At 31.8% G+C, this 15,129-nt stretch overlaps 1 protein-coding gene and 1 long non-coding RNA gene across 4 annotated transcripts in view; both read right to left on the bottom strand.

Moving 5' to 3' along the window:
• Positions 1 to 5,080, bottom strand: part of LOC126838964 (uncharacterized) — a 37,299-nt gene extending 32,219 nt beyond the window's left edge. Inside the window, exon 1 of the long non-coding RNA XR_007685758.1 lies at positions 4,956 to 5,080. This is a non-coding gene — a long non-coding RNA (uncharacterized LOC126838964). The remainder of the gene's footprint in view (positions 1 to 4,955) is intronic.
• Positions 1 to 15,129, bottom strand: part of LOC126838961 (potassium voltage-gated channel protein Shab) — a 39,878-nt gene that overhangs the window by 21,249 nt on the left and 3,500 nt on the right. For all 3 annotated transcript variants that reach the window (XM_050573784.1, XM_050573786.1, XM_050573785.1), the window contains 2 exons: positions 3,833 to 4,354; positions 2,086 to 2,370 (listed from right to left, as the gene is read on the bottom strand). In XM_050573784.1, coding sequence (XP_050429741.1) covers positions 2,086 to 2,370; positions 3,833 to 4,306 — 759 coding nt within the window. In that variant the 5' untranslated portion in view covers positions 4,307 to 4,354. The remainder of the gene's footprint in view (positions 1 to 2,085; positions 2,371 to 3,832; positions 4,355 to 15,129) is intronic.

The raw sequence follows: 15,129 nt of genomic DNA, 5'->3' as shown, positions 1-15,129 counted from the left end.
ATCTATTATGCTTAGCAGTCAATGCATGTATAACTTGTCGTGTGTCACTGCAGCCAGTGATAAAAACAAAAATGTTTTATTTTAGGTACAAATAAGAAGCGGCTCGTGCATAATAAATTCCCTGTTAACACACTCGTAATAAAAGAAAAATTAAAAGTATCAAACAAAATCAAATATGAAAACTCAAAAAAAAAAAACTTGAATAACTCGCTAACGGTTCTGGGTCATGTCATAGGAATCAGTGTTGAGCAAAATTGTTTTCGAAATTTTATTTTTTATTTTATTAAATATCATTCCTCTCCTTTTGGCTATTCTCTAGATGATAATGTAGCTTCGACGCGAAGCCAATTTTGTTTTTCTGTTACGTTCAATATATTATTCAACTTTTGAACAGCTCGACAGATTTACTCGATTTGAAACTTTATCGATCAAAAATGTTGTTTAAATGGTACTTTGGAGAGAGAAGGCAGGATGATAATAGTTGAAAAAGTTCACTCCTTCACCCTTTAAAATGAGAAAAACCCCTAAAACATTTGTACATTTTTCGTCTTTACACTTTAACTTGTTATAACTTTGTGAGAAATGGTCATATCGAGACGAAATTTGTATAGTACATTATTTGAGAGGATTCTGTTTAAAAATATTTAAATCTATGAGAGGAGAAGTTTATTGTTTTAACTCATTTGTTTGTTTGTTAAGATATAAGCTGAAACTTAGCCTAGTATTTACCTTATAACATAATAAAAATTTACTAAAAAAAAATATGGTCAGATATTAAAATAATATTTTTATATTATGGTCAGATTGTTCTATGAACGTACCCGTGTTTTAGAACGTTTTTGAGAGTTTTAAATTTTGACACGCTATAACTTCATAGAAAACGTTTGGATCAAGTTGAGATTTGCATAAAACATGTGTTTGGTGTGCCTAAATTAAAAATATGGATTTTGGTGAAATTTTGATTTGAACATATTTTTGTATGTGCTTTTACAAATTTTGTTTCCGATTGAACATTTATCCTTATATTACTAATCAGTAACGATATTTGATTGATAGAGTTGCTGAACAAGTAAATCGTAAAATGAATCTAGAGGGTTTTAGGGGCAAGGAGACGAAAATGTTAAAATCCGAATTTGGTATTTAGCATTACAAAAAATAAAAATAAAATATTCAAAAGTTTAAATAACGACAAAATTAATTATTCGAAATTAAATTATACGGAAAATATATACATAGTTGGACCAACTAAAATTATGGTTAATATAGGGTACAATAAATTTAGTTAGTCCAAATATGTACTTTATTTCCGTGTACGTATGTTGATTGTAATGGTATAGTACATATTTTAGACACAGTACAATTTTATATTAGAATGTTTAAGATAAAGGTAATGGTTAAATAAAGAATAATAAAGATTATTCTTTCGAAAATTATTTAGATCATTTTTTAACTAAATAATGCTCAACACTGCCGCAGGTCCCGGTCACGAAAAAAAAGTGAACACCGAACTCATACAGAATGTTCCCAGATTAAACAGCAAAATATTAAGTATACATTTAAACATCAGAACAATATTCAATTAATGCTGTAAATGATTAGTTTACTTAATAAGATGATAAAAGTTTTGAAAATACTGAATTTCAAAATAAAAGTTTGCTGTTTTATCTGGAAGCACCCTGCACATATTAAACTAGATTGCTAATATTATCATTAATCATACAGAAAATTTGCACACAACTAATATGTGTAATACAATCTTTATTTTTACTTGCCGAGAATTTAATGAATATTATGGGAAATATCGGTTGGCTTCCATTTTTACACTTTATTTTTATTAGCAATCTAGTTAGTTATTTGTCTGTGTTGGTGATTTTATACATTTAACGGTTAATTCAAATAACACCATCATCAACAGTTTTATAAAAAAAATTACCCAAGCACACGTATTGTTTAGTTTTATACATAAATGTATATATATATATATATATATATATATATATATATAAATGAAATAGAAAAAAATACATGAAGACGTGCCGCATGCGGTCGTGTCGACCGCAAACGGACTTACAGTCGGCGACTTACCCTAGCCGCAATGCTTGTAGTAGGTTTTTCCAACAGGTCCCAAAGTATTTTCTGATAGTGCGCGCATTTACCCTCTCCAAACTCCTCCTCGTCTCTCTGTCGCAGTGATTCCGCTTCCTTCCGCATCTCTTCGTGCACGTGCTCCTTGCGCTGATGATATTTGTGCTGGCAACACGACTCCAGGTATAGCTCGTCCACCCCCCAGTACTCCAAGTCATCGCTAAATGCCAGCACGCACATCTCGTCAACCAAGTGCAGTTTCCCAGTTCGATAGAAATTAAGCACCTGCGAAAGAAAATAACAAGCAACACGCAAACGTCATCAACGAAATTGTTATCATTATCATGCTTTGTATTATTATACTACAAGAAATAAAACAAGTAAAGATTGCAAAGGAGATGTACAGGTTTAGGTTAAGGAAAAATAAAAGTAACTAAGAAATAATTATCAACGTGGGGACTGTAAAAAGAAAAAACCACTAAGTACAGTGGTTAGTGCAGTAATAAAATCGAAATTTGAATATACACTAGGTACCACTGAAAAGTGTATCATATTTTGTGGTTAAGGGTATTTTTTAATATTAACTATTTTATTACTTGGCTATATACCACAAGTTTTGTTAGGTTTTTTCTAGTAATAAAGGATATTTTATGAGGAAGTCCGAAGCCATATTAATATTTAATTGTGTGAACTATTGTAGTTTTAAATTGAAGATCAGAACGATACAAAGTGGAATGAAGAGTCAGTAAATTAAGTAAAAGGATAAAATGTAGGAAGCTGTTTTTAGAATGCTCGATCTCACTCGTGTACGATTAAACGACAAAAATAATTCTTTACAATAAAAATTGAATAAGGTTAATTTTCAAAATTAATTTAGAACAAGAGTTTTTAGACAAGGCAGTGATATACAGAGAAATATTATGCAATCAATTTATGATTGCAGAGAGCTTAAGTGTGACCTTTAGCAGCCGTCGAGTACTAATTATCAAGTTAAATGTGTTTACATTAAACTCGTGGGCATCAAGAAACCAAAATAATGCCTTTGGAAATCAATAGTTTGTCAATATATTATGTTGCATAACTGATTATTATTATATCATACTTGGGTTCCAAAAGTGGCACAAATAAATAATGAATGTTTTGTGAAAATTTGGGGAAAACTGATAAGTGAGCATATTAAACCTAAATAGCTAATATAATTATTCATTTTTCTAAATTGTTCAGGAGCATAAAACGATTCAACATAATTGTTGTGCACTTCAAAAATTGTGTATCTAAATTTTACCACAGCGATAACTGAAAATTATTTTTACTTTTTGTCACTTTTGAAACACATGTGCGATATTTAATCTGACAAAACAAAATATTAATGACGGGAATTGAAAGAAAAGCTCTACAAAGATTCTCCAATTAATGACATAAATAATTGTATTACTATCTACTTATATTGTGTGGCGGAAATAATAGAAAACCACGCCTAAAAAATATTCGTGTTATTTCATACATTGTAGTAAATAATTTTTTAACAATGTGAGAATCAATATTGTTATTAGACATAACAGTTATTAGTGGCTTGTATTTCACATTTTAATTATCTAATCAATGTTGACGACATGATTGACAAATGCATAGGAATTATTCAAATATTCGAAATTTAAATCACAGCCCAAACGGGTATCCTATGTACTCTAAAGTTTTGTTTTTATCTTAAAATATTAACAATTGAGTAAACTTATGAATGAGTTACCGAGCTAAACGACTTGGGGTGTCTATCGAAGAAATATTCATTGTCGGCAAGTGAGTAATCGTCGCACAGTTCGGAGATGGCCTCGTGCGTATTGCAGTCCCGCAGCCTTCCCAGCCTGGTGTGCGGCAGTCGTTCCAACGTCCGCCAGAGTATTTCGTGTTTGACGCCGCCTACGTTGATGCACACCCGTCGGTTGAGGGCTTTGGATCGCATGATCATGAAAGGTTCGGGAGGAAGCGAGGACAGGGACCGGCTGTGAAGACGACGGTACAGTTCTTGCGCCTGCGACGACGCTGCCAAGCTCGGCTGTGGTGGTGCCTTGGCCGGAAACCTGATCTCCATTTGGCTGTCCGGGTGGGCAGTGGCCGCAGCGGCCGCGGCGGTCCACCGAACGGCCGCTCCGATCGGTGGTATACGCGGGACGCCGCAGCTGTTAATTTCGAATCCGTTGTCCGCATCGCGTTCGGCGGCCATCAACCGGACACCAGACAGCTAACCGTCAATCTCCTGCCACCCATTCGTCTGCAAACAACAACAAAGCAGGTCAAATAAAGTTTAAATACTTCATGGCTCATTTTATTCCTGGCACTTCAATACTCACAAGTTGTGCGCATACAGATGTGCTTAGTGTCATATACTTATATCGCTATTTATTCTATTAAAACAAAAAACAAACCAACGTTGCCAAAATATCTATTCCCTGGAAGCACTAAACGTACACACACAACATATATATAATATATAAATGTTGTAATTATAGGGTGTGCTAGGGTAGACTTGGAAGTTGGAACAGTTCCAATGCTGTGTCTTAAAACTTTTAAGCCCTCCACAACGCATCAACAATTGACAAATTTATTGTTCTTGCAGAGCCGTTTAGTACAGTTTCAGGAAATTGAATTACTGCAAACATGTTAATGATATATATAATTAGATCAAGCCAGAATAAAGTATTGTTTTAGTTGAACTTTGTTAGAATACTGTTTTAACGTAAACGTTGACTAAAACAAAGTAAACATTTTAGTAATAAATAATAATTTTCTTTTGGTGTTAGGGTTGTAATTATTAATTTTATAATCATTTTTACAGTTTTACAATTTCTTTATATAAATTATTCTTCATTAACCCATTTCCGCCGACTGTTACATTCATGTAACAAAGAACTTGCCGACGCCTGTCTATTCCTGCAACGACCTGCATGAATATGTAAATTAGGATTTTTTTACAAACTTTGAATTCTCGGTGGATTAGGGTTAACTTAAGCCTTGTGAGGAATAACTGGTTAGTTACTTTACTAAAAATAGTTATCAATATTGGATCGTTTAATAAATCCAAGATGGATAGACTTTATTAATTTTCTCAATAGATTTGAAGATTTATTTAAAAAAAAAAAAAATTAATAAATGTATGTATATATTTTTATTGTTACAGTAAAATTAATTTTATAGTAGACATATAAGTACACTACTATTATTACACAGATACACTTGAAATAAGGACCTCTAACATATTTATTTGGTAACATTAAATTCGATCAAAAGTCTCTTGCGATAAACTATGAGTAAATTCCATAATTTCTTTAATTAAAATCCCTTTAACGTGTATAGAAATGTGTCTGAGTTTCAATGTTATCCGAATCACGAGCGATCTCGGGTTAAAGTAAACGAGCAACTCAAGCGAAATGAACACTAGAGTGGAGTGTTGCGGAAATGAGATTATAGTTAATATAGCGGGTGAACAGCTGTGCATGAATAGAACTGGTTAAAAGCTTGTTATCGATTTTCTCGAAATTGAATTATAAAACGATTCTTTGGAAACTCTTTATGAACCACTCAAAAGAAAAACGATTCGCCGTTTTGCCACTGAGAAATAAAAATAATATTATGTTCTTTTTCCGATGGCGGTGGCGCTATGAAGTTTCTCAAAACATGACGCGAGTATTATTAATAATACTATTAGTCCTACTCCATTTACTACACAATATGTGTACATATATTTAAATTTTAAATAAGGAATCAAATATGCTGCGAAATGGTTGTATACATATTTATACAATCGACGATACATTCAGCCGTTGACTACAAACCCTTATATAATATCGAAACGTTTAAAAACCTGCTTGTTCAGCCGGTCGACGATTATGTTGGTTTGCATTACATTTCCTTGACATTTGTTTACTTTTTATCGGACATTCAAAAATTTAGATGACAGACGTTTCTCGGAACGCAAAAACACGTTGGTATACGATATAAACAAGCGCTGGCTAATTCGAAAAGGTCCACTTGCTTTTGAGTTAAACGATTCTGTAATAAACGCGTTACAGTACACAGATCATAATTAACAGCTTAGCATTTGGAGAATATATTATAAGCGATTACCCTTAACGAGGTCTGTCTTTGTTTCAATAGAAATAATTGTTACACTTCTAGGATAAACTTTTCCCGTGTGGTTTCACCTAAGAGTATTTAATAATTATCTCTTTAGATCCATTACAAGGTTATGCTATCAATCAGTGTTGAAAATCGAGTAATTTTTAACGTACTTCTAAACATATTTTTTTTGACATCTAAGACCGTTGTGCCCGGGGGGAACTAATGCCCCTCCAGGCAAGTACCCCCTTCCCCCCCCCCCCCCCGAACGCAAAGGATGCATGTGTAAAAAAAAAAAGGACCGTTGTGCCGTCACGTTTTCCAACACTGATGACCATATTATATCCTGATTACATACTGAAACCGGATAGTTGTTTTATTTGAGATCACGTTGCATCATATTGTATAGTCAACACGACATGTTTTTTACAGCGATTATGTATAAATGATTTAGTAATTATTACGATCTATCACGTTTAACGAAAGGTATCATTGACACAGTAAATTCCGTAAACATATCAAACTAAATTGAAATTAACTGTCAACAGATAATTGGTACCCAACAGAATTGGTAATCTATGTTATCATATGCCCTAGAATAGCAAATACTGTTTTCATAATCCGAACATAATAATTACTGAAGCTATTATTAAAAAATAAAGAGTTGAGAAAATAGTTTTAATACATTTTTTTATATTGCCTTAATGATGACTGGACACAAACAATGGAGAGTTGAAAATTGTAAAATATAATACTATACATGCCGAAAATGTACGTAAAAACAATAAAAACTACAAAAACTTTAGCCGGTCATCACTATTCGGTATTGCTTACTGAAGGACGCTGGTCCAATATTCCTAGTTCCTACCGTAGCAGTATTATTAAAATTTATATCAGGGATAATAAATACAACTACTATGGTAATTTATATTACATAGATATTTTCCCTTATTATCATAGTGTGTATTAACATATTTAAAGATTACATGTGACTATTACTTCTTTTGGCCGATTAAAGGCTCTCAAGCAGTTAGTAATAGTGTATAAACCGCCGTTTCAATACAATTTAATGCCGTACAAACCAAAACGTCATACCTCACCTAAGATGTTTACAGATTTACAATAGCTTAATTATTTCCTGTGCGTTTTTGGGGGTTTATATAAGCTCAATTAGGCAACTGTTTCGAGTAAAGTGGCACGGACAAAACCGTATGGATTAAACTGTCGCTAAAATCTATATGGTTTGAGGCGTTTAAAGCACCTTAAACAAGAGGGATTTAAAAAAAAAGGATCATGCGAATAACACGACTGGGTTGTGATACTTGTTTTTGTTGTTATGTTAACATTGTGATTCCAACGAACCGACAACGGATAAAATAACTCCAAACAACGGACGTGACCGTGATTGCGATGGCAGCAAATTTGAGGTGTTTATATTATATATGTATGTAATGTGAGGCTTTGACAAGCCATTTCAAAATAATATATGTGATGGTGTGTCTGGAGTGCTTCACATACGTATAGAAACCGACTAGCCATAATTAAAACATCGTTGCAATTGTGCATGTATGTATAATATATATAAATATATATATACATATATCCTATCGACTCACTATTATAATATGCATATTTTATGTACATGATACTAATTTGCCAGAAGTGCTGTAATAGTTATCATAAGTTGTTACAGTTTCCAATTTTAAATCATAATATTTTATGCATAACAAAAATATAGATATAATACATTATACAGAAATATAAATAAACACGCATCATAACGACATAATTATTTAAAAATATTATCATTTCGTATATTACACTATACCAGTAATGGAACTACGAGAGGCGAGTTATTTTTTTTAGTTAAGAGTTATTTATTAAGGGGCAAAGAATAGGCAATTTTTGAAATTTTTTTATCTAGGAGTCATTTTAAATATGCCGACTAATTTAAAATTAAAGTTTTTCGTGAATATTAATTAATCTAAAATGATATTATACTGTTATCACAGTCTACTGAAATACCTATATTAGACCAGAATAACAGCGCTGTTTCAAATAAATATTGAAGTAATAATAACTATGCTCACTATGAATATAAATATTTAGATTCTTTAGCACAGGCTGTATACAATAGTGTTGTTGTTATGTATACTATTACATACATCGAATCACCAAAATATGTCAATACAAAATAATATATTATAATATTAGTAAAGTAATATATTATTACATCATTTAATTTTCTCATATTTTGGTTTAGTATATTGAATTTTTTTTTTATTTAAAAGAGGGAGACGTTGAAAGGGATATTGCCCGAATTTTTCTGGTTTTATTTTTGAATAAATAGTAACCTTACGCTACATTTATGTTTCCTGATAGAAAAAATAATGTTATATCCGATGTAGCGTCTTAAGTACTACCAGGGAACAAAAATCATACAACATAGTGTATTATATGTTTGATACGAGTTAAAGCCGGGCGTTTCTGTAATCGAGTGACTGTTGCAAGCTAACAGCGGAAGCGTTTCCCGTCCTGTTGGGCTCGTTTGATTGACTTTCGTCCCTCACCACCGCCGTCCATAAGACCAACCGCCCCGCGTGTGCATTACTTTACCCCATCGTGCGTCGGCAACATGTATACATGACGGTGGTGAACCGGCCGCAAAGGAACCGGGGGACAAATTGGCCGCCTCGTCAAAGGCTCGTGTCGTAAAAAGTCAACCGAATCCACCCCCGCCCGCCCGCTGTGCATTAACCACTCCCAAAACAGCAATCTCGTATTCCTCCTCTTCACAATCCAGGCAGTCAAAACATCAATTTCACCACCATGTACAAAGAGCCCCACGAATGATTATAATTTATAACTAAACGCAATATGCAAGACGTAAAAGCAAACTTTTACATTTATTTTTATTTAAAATATATCAATTTATAATATATATATTATTGTAGGTTATAACTTTGGCACTCGTTATAAAACACATCTTTAATTAATTATTTGATTTAAAATATTTTTTCTTACAAACATTTTTTTATTTTATTAAATTGCTTTTGTGATTACACATTATAGCACACTATATAATACAAAATAGTATTTAATTATTTACATATAATTAAATAACGAATCCAGCGCTTAAAATAAAGGACATAATGGAAGAAATAATGATTGAGGAACGAGAATTAAGAAGAATTATATTAATTTGAAAAGCCATCTATTTTATCTTGGAAAATAATCTACAAAAAACAATTTTACAGTGATTTTTCAAATTTTATGTTTTCACTTCTAATAAACTTCTAACTTAATATTCATATGAATAAGGTTATAAGCAATAAGGGGTAATATTACCCTAATAATAAGTTGATTTTCGCATCATAGCTGATTGAACATTTTAAAATAAATTATAGTGCATAGATGTTTAAATATTTTATAGTTAAGCGAGGTTCGGAGCATAATTATTTTCCATTTAAATCCCGAGCATAAAAATTAGTGATCGAAGCTAAAAAATTCAAATTTTCGCAAAAAACGTGATTTTAGCTATTTAAAAATAGTGTAACCTAGGTTTCAGAATGAAATATTACCTCTATTTCTTTAAGAAGTGAAATATTACCTCTATTTCTAACTTCCTAAATAATAGTTTTAAGAGTTCTGTTTTGCATTCTCAAATAAGTAGGTAGATTAGGTTAGATTTTTCAGGGAAGATATGATTATATTTTGAATCCATGTTTTAGTGGTTGTTTTTTTATTTTTTTGTGAAACAAATACTTTTAAAAAATGCGTTTTAAACCAACTAATTATATTTTTTATCATATTATGTTTATAAAAAGCCACTGCTAAATCATTGGCATGGTAATATAACCAATAAAATATTTTATTAAGGCCAAAAGGTAAAAGCTGAAGTCTAGTCATGAACAGCAAAAATATATACTTAAAATATTAGTACTTCTTTAATCGGAAAACTATTGCTCTAAATAAGTTCTAGGTTAGTTCTAAGAATCGATCAATCATAAATGTATCTCTGTAGGAAATAATGTTTGCTCACTCCAAATTTCTCTAAAATAACTCACAATTAACGGATTTTTTGGTTTGTTTTAATTTAGAATATTTATTTAAAACACTAAACAATGCAACTAGTAAATTGTCGAAGCTCGGGTACAAAGATATGTTTAAAATAGTACGTTATTGTTGCTAAGAACACTGCCGATTCTTTTATCGTTCACTTCGCCTAGTGTCCAGGCTTCATCAATCATTCGACAGTAATAATAAGAACGTATATAGGATAATGATGTCCACCAACACAGTGGAGAATATTTTTAACTATCCCGTCTGACGCGGTTATTGTTTTTTCAGTTATCTGAGGAAATCGCAATGAAACATGCATAATGATGTTGTCATATTATCGTCAGTTTAACGGACGTTTCTTTACTGTTTGTTCTCTCTATCATCACAATCATATTAAGACACTACGTGACGTTAACACAAGTAATGCGTAAATACAGACACTAGTTAACACGAAATTTTATTTTCGAAAATTGAGTTTGTTTCGCTGTTTGACGTCTTCAAATCGTACAAAACATTGCAATTATTCTCTGGTTGAACGCAGCTGAAACACACCTTCATCACGCATCAGAATTATTTAAATTGGTCCTTCTATCGTGTTTAATATACTTTACGTCAACAGAAGTGAACGTTAAATAGTTCAATCCATTTTGAATAATTCACAAATACTACGTTCTCGGTATTGTTAATGATACTAACGTTCCAATACCATACTACAACTCGAAATTGTAAACTAACATTTTATCAACTTTATTAAAATTATCTCTTAGGTTGTTTTAAGCCATACCAAAATAAATGTAAACGGGGTCGTGCTAAAATGAGGGGTAAATTGAACACGTGCCCTAGAGCAGTAAGGGCGGTATTTTATAATATTGGCGAGGAAAACGTGTAGATGGTGGCAAAAAACGGTTTCCCAAGGGAACTTATAATGGTTTTCACGGCATTGTACGATGCAAAAATGAAAATAACTTTTAAAAAAAATTATGATTTATAAACCATTCAATTCTTTAAATTAAACCCTAAGTTGATAGAATTAAAAAAAAAGAATTGGTTTTTTTAATTTCAAGTTATTGTAGTTTTGTAGTTTTACGCTGAAGCGTTTGTATAAAATGTAACACAAATAAAAATGTGGAAGTAATTAATATGAACGATATTTTATAAACACATTATTTGATATTTATACTTAACCACATAAATTTGGTAAACACAGTGACCTGAGTAAGACTGTGCATGGACTATGTCGTCGAACTAGGAGCGCTAAAAGTACCGAATTCTATTCCCACTGTTTCACAGACATTGTACGTGACGTTTTAATACAAAAACAATTTTAATATAAATACATAACCATAGCGAAGATTGGTTCCTGGTTTTTTTTCTTTTGTCAAACTATAGTTACAATTTCATATAGAGTTTTATACATTTAATACTTTCAACAAAAATAAATATGTATGGGATATAAGTTTGAAGCAAGAAATAAAATTATAAAGTTGTTTATTTATCAATTATAAATGGTCTACTAAAAGTTCAATAAATTCATTAAAACATAAGTTTCCCGCTGTATACATTTTGTATTGTACTACCTATTGTTAATTGTTTATTACTATGATAGGTTTACACAAACCTCGACCCACGAATTGATTTTATTTATACAAAATCGCGAATTCTAATTAAGCTCGTGAAGTTTTTGGATAGCTTTCTGAGAGGGCTGAAATGTTTCAATTGACATTTTCCAAGTAGGGTTGAATAGATTAGGCGAGTAGACCAACCCACCTGTCAGAAAGTTTCTAAGAGGTGCCTTGACCTATTCACAATATCATTAACTCAGGCCGGCGAATATCTCGGTTAAAACTTTGCAAGACATTTTTTCTCTTTTCTTTTTCCCAGAAAAACAATCTGCCCACGTCAAAACAAAATAAAATATGAATGGATCTTTTAGCAAACATGATTTAAGATTGAATATTTGCATTTTGTGGTTTTTTTATTTGACACGTAGTTTATTTTGGTTCTTTTGTAAGTGATTAATTTTATAAACAAAAAAGCCAGTATAGTTAAGTCAAGGCACAGTGGGGACGGGGAGGTCACAGGGCTTTAGGAGTTGTTATAACTGAAAATAATAAAATCTGATTCACTCATACCTAGTAATCTACAAATTGACTACGGTCAACGTTTGATTTCCCCCTTCTTTGGGATTTTCATAAATAAAAAAAAGTTAAGCTACAAATTTTTGAGAAAATTGTAAATTTTAAAGCCCACTTTTAGATCTACTCTCGGTCTATCTTACAGACTTAAATCCCTAAAACTTTGCTTGAAAAGTTTAAATAAAGAAAAAATGTCTATTTATTAGGGAGGGGGAAGGGTTTATAATATTTTTTTGGTTTGCCAATGTTTATAATTATAAAACATAAAAACACGTCATTGTAAATACATTACCTTTTTAGCTCCACATCGAAGCTAAAATTTACTTTTGTTAATATATTAGGTGTATAATTTTCTATTTTTTTTATTATAATTGTTGCTCTAATTTAATATTTTATAATCTTAAAAAAAAATAAAGATCCTTATATTGATAAATTCTATTATTTATTATGATAAATTTATATCATGTTGTACAAAAATTGATCTTGTCTAATTTTGAGTAGAGTCGACGATTCTACATGTGTATTTTAAATACACGTGTAGGAAAAGTTCATGTAGTTCGAGTTCACGTGCAGAAGTTTGTGTAATTAATACACGTGTAAGACCCGAGATTCCACTAACTTAACCCAATGGCTATAATACTTTATCTTAGTGAAAACCATTAATTAAAGAATAGTATCAAATAAAATTAGAGGTGTTATTAAAACTTGAGTTGTAAGAATACGTGTAGTTGCAGATACACGTGTACTTATAACTACATGAACTTCACGAACTTTACGAACTACACGAACTTCAACACGTGTTTATAATTACACTAACTTCTTCACGTCAATTTGAACTACACGTGTTACACGTGTATTTACTTACTCGTGTAATCGGTAGCTCTAATTTTGAGACCTTAAGCCCTAAAACTTCATCTGAAAAGGGGAATAAAATAAAAGATTCCACCTCTTCTAGAGGAAAGTGTTTTTTTTTTGGGGTTGTCAATGTTTATCGGTAGTACTCTGTACTATGTGTTCTACTGAACTAATTTGACTATTTAAAAAAAGTTATAGAGTTCCATAATTTTAAATTGAAAAAATGTACATTTTTTTTGGTTTTCTCTCATTTTTGAAGGATAAGGAGTGAACTTTTTAAATTTTTGATCTGAATACCTATTTCTGATTTATACAGATGTTGTTGTACATACAGTAATCGGTTCAGCCGTTTAAAAGATATCGCAAGTCCAGACACAAAACAATTGAAAAAACACACTATTAAAAAACAATACCTTCCCAGCTCTACATCGAAGCTAAAAAATGTTTAAAATTACTTTCCCAGAAATTTAGTAGATTACTTTAAATTTATCTCTCCATGCAAGCCTTATTAGCGATGTAATAACTTCTAAATATGCCATTATTTTTATGTTATTTGTTTTATTGTAGTTTATTTGCAGACCGTACGAAATTGTTTTTTTAAGCTATTGTAAAAAATGTAATATAACCGGATTATTAGATGAAGGTCAACTTGCAACAAAATACACAGTCGTTGTGCTCATAATGGAGTCTAGAGTATCGATTAAACGAGTGTCTAGACAGTGCATGACTAGTACCTACAAATTTAGTCCGAAACCGAACCTAAACTGTAAACTTTTGTATTTATAACTCGTGTACGTAATCACAGTCACGATAGTTTTCAAGTCAAGAAATAAGTTTCAAGTAGAAATAAAATGAAATATACAATTATACTTCAACGAGAAATACAATCACTTTGCGTTCAATGCAAGAACCTACCATCACTCGCAGAAATTGTCTTGTATTTAACATCATTCGATGTTTAAAGTAAAATAATACTAATAATTGGCGATTTTTGGTCTTATAGACACGCACCACGTATCGGTATTGATCGACTACTATAAATCATGGTTTTCCGGACTTAGTTATTACTTTACATTTTTTTACAACACAATGTTTGTCACATTTCTTGACCCAAAATCCAAATGTAAGCATATACAGCATGATTGTCGGCAATCGCTTCGAGTATATCACCCGGTGTATAATATAAATGGTACATATATCATTGATACAGACTTGAAACCAATGAACTTTATACTTGTCTAAGCGTTCCAATATCGTTAGTGTCCAAAGTGGACGTGAGCTTGTTTGACTACATATATTCATTACTGTCCTCTCGTTGGTAAATTTTTGGGTCCATAAACGTAATTACTGAACAATGGAAAGAGCCATTATACAAGTGCAAAATAGAGGGGTGGTAAGTGTATAACTGCAGGACGGAGAAAGAATAGGTAGCGGTTATAAGTATGCGGATTAGAACGGCATATCGCGTGTAAGGTGTCGAGAATGACACCTTGTACTTTCATTTTTCTTACTGCACGAGCCGGAAAAACTGATTTATAAGAAAACAAATGACCTTTGACGTTACTCCGCTGATCGAGTATAAATAACATCAATCCCAGGCCACCCCAAAAACAACACGGACCACATGATTAGACATTTCAGTATGTTTCCTAGAGAAATTGGTAAAAATTACAAACTAACCCGCAAACCGGAACGAGCAAAAAACAACTTATAAACATATACGCAAGTACACATCATATAAAGTAATTCCAGTTTTTATTTCGTCGTACATCGTATGCGTCTAGTTTTTGGTGTAGTATAGGCGTACATTTATTTATAGACAGTTTTATTATAAAAAAGCGCATTGGGTGGTATTAAAAATGTTCAGCCGCCGGAAATG

The sequence above is a fragment of the Adelges cooleyi genome, unplaced genomic scaffold, assembly GCF_023614345.1.
Source record: "Adelges cooleyi isolate 19-005CV unplaced genomic scaffold, UGA_ACOO_1.1 ACOO_flye_CR_arks_rails_tigmint_CR_PRNA_30, whole genome shotgun sequence".
Classification (NCBI taxonomy): Eukaryota; Metazoa; Arthropoda; class Insecta; order Hemiptera; family Adelgidae; genus Adelges; species Adelges cooleyi.
This window is presented reverse-complemented; position numbering and strand designations above follow the sequence as displayed.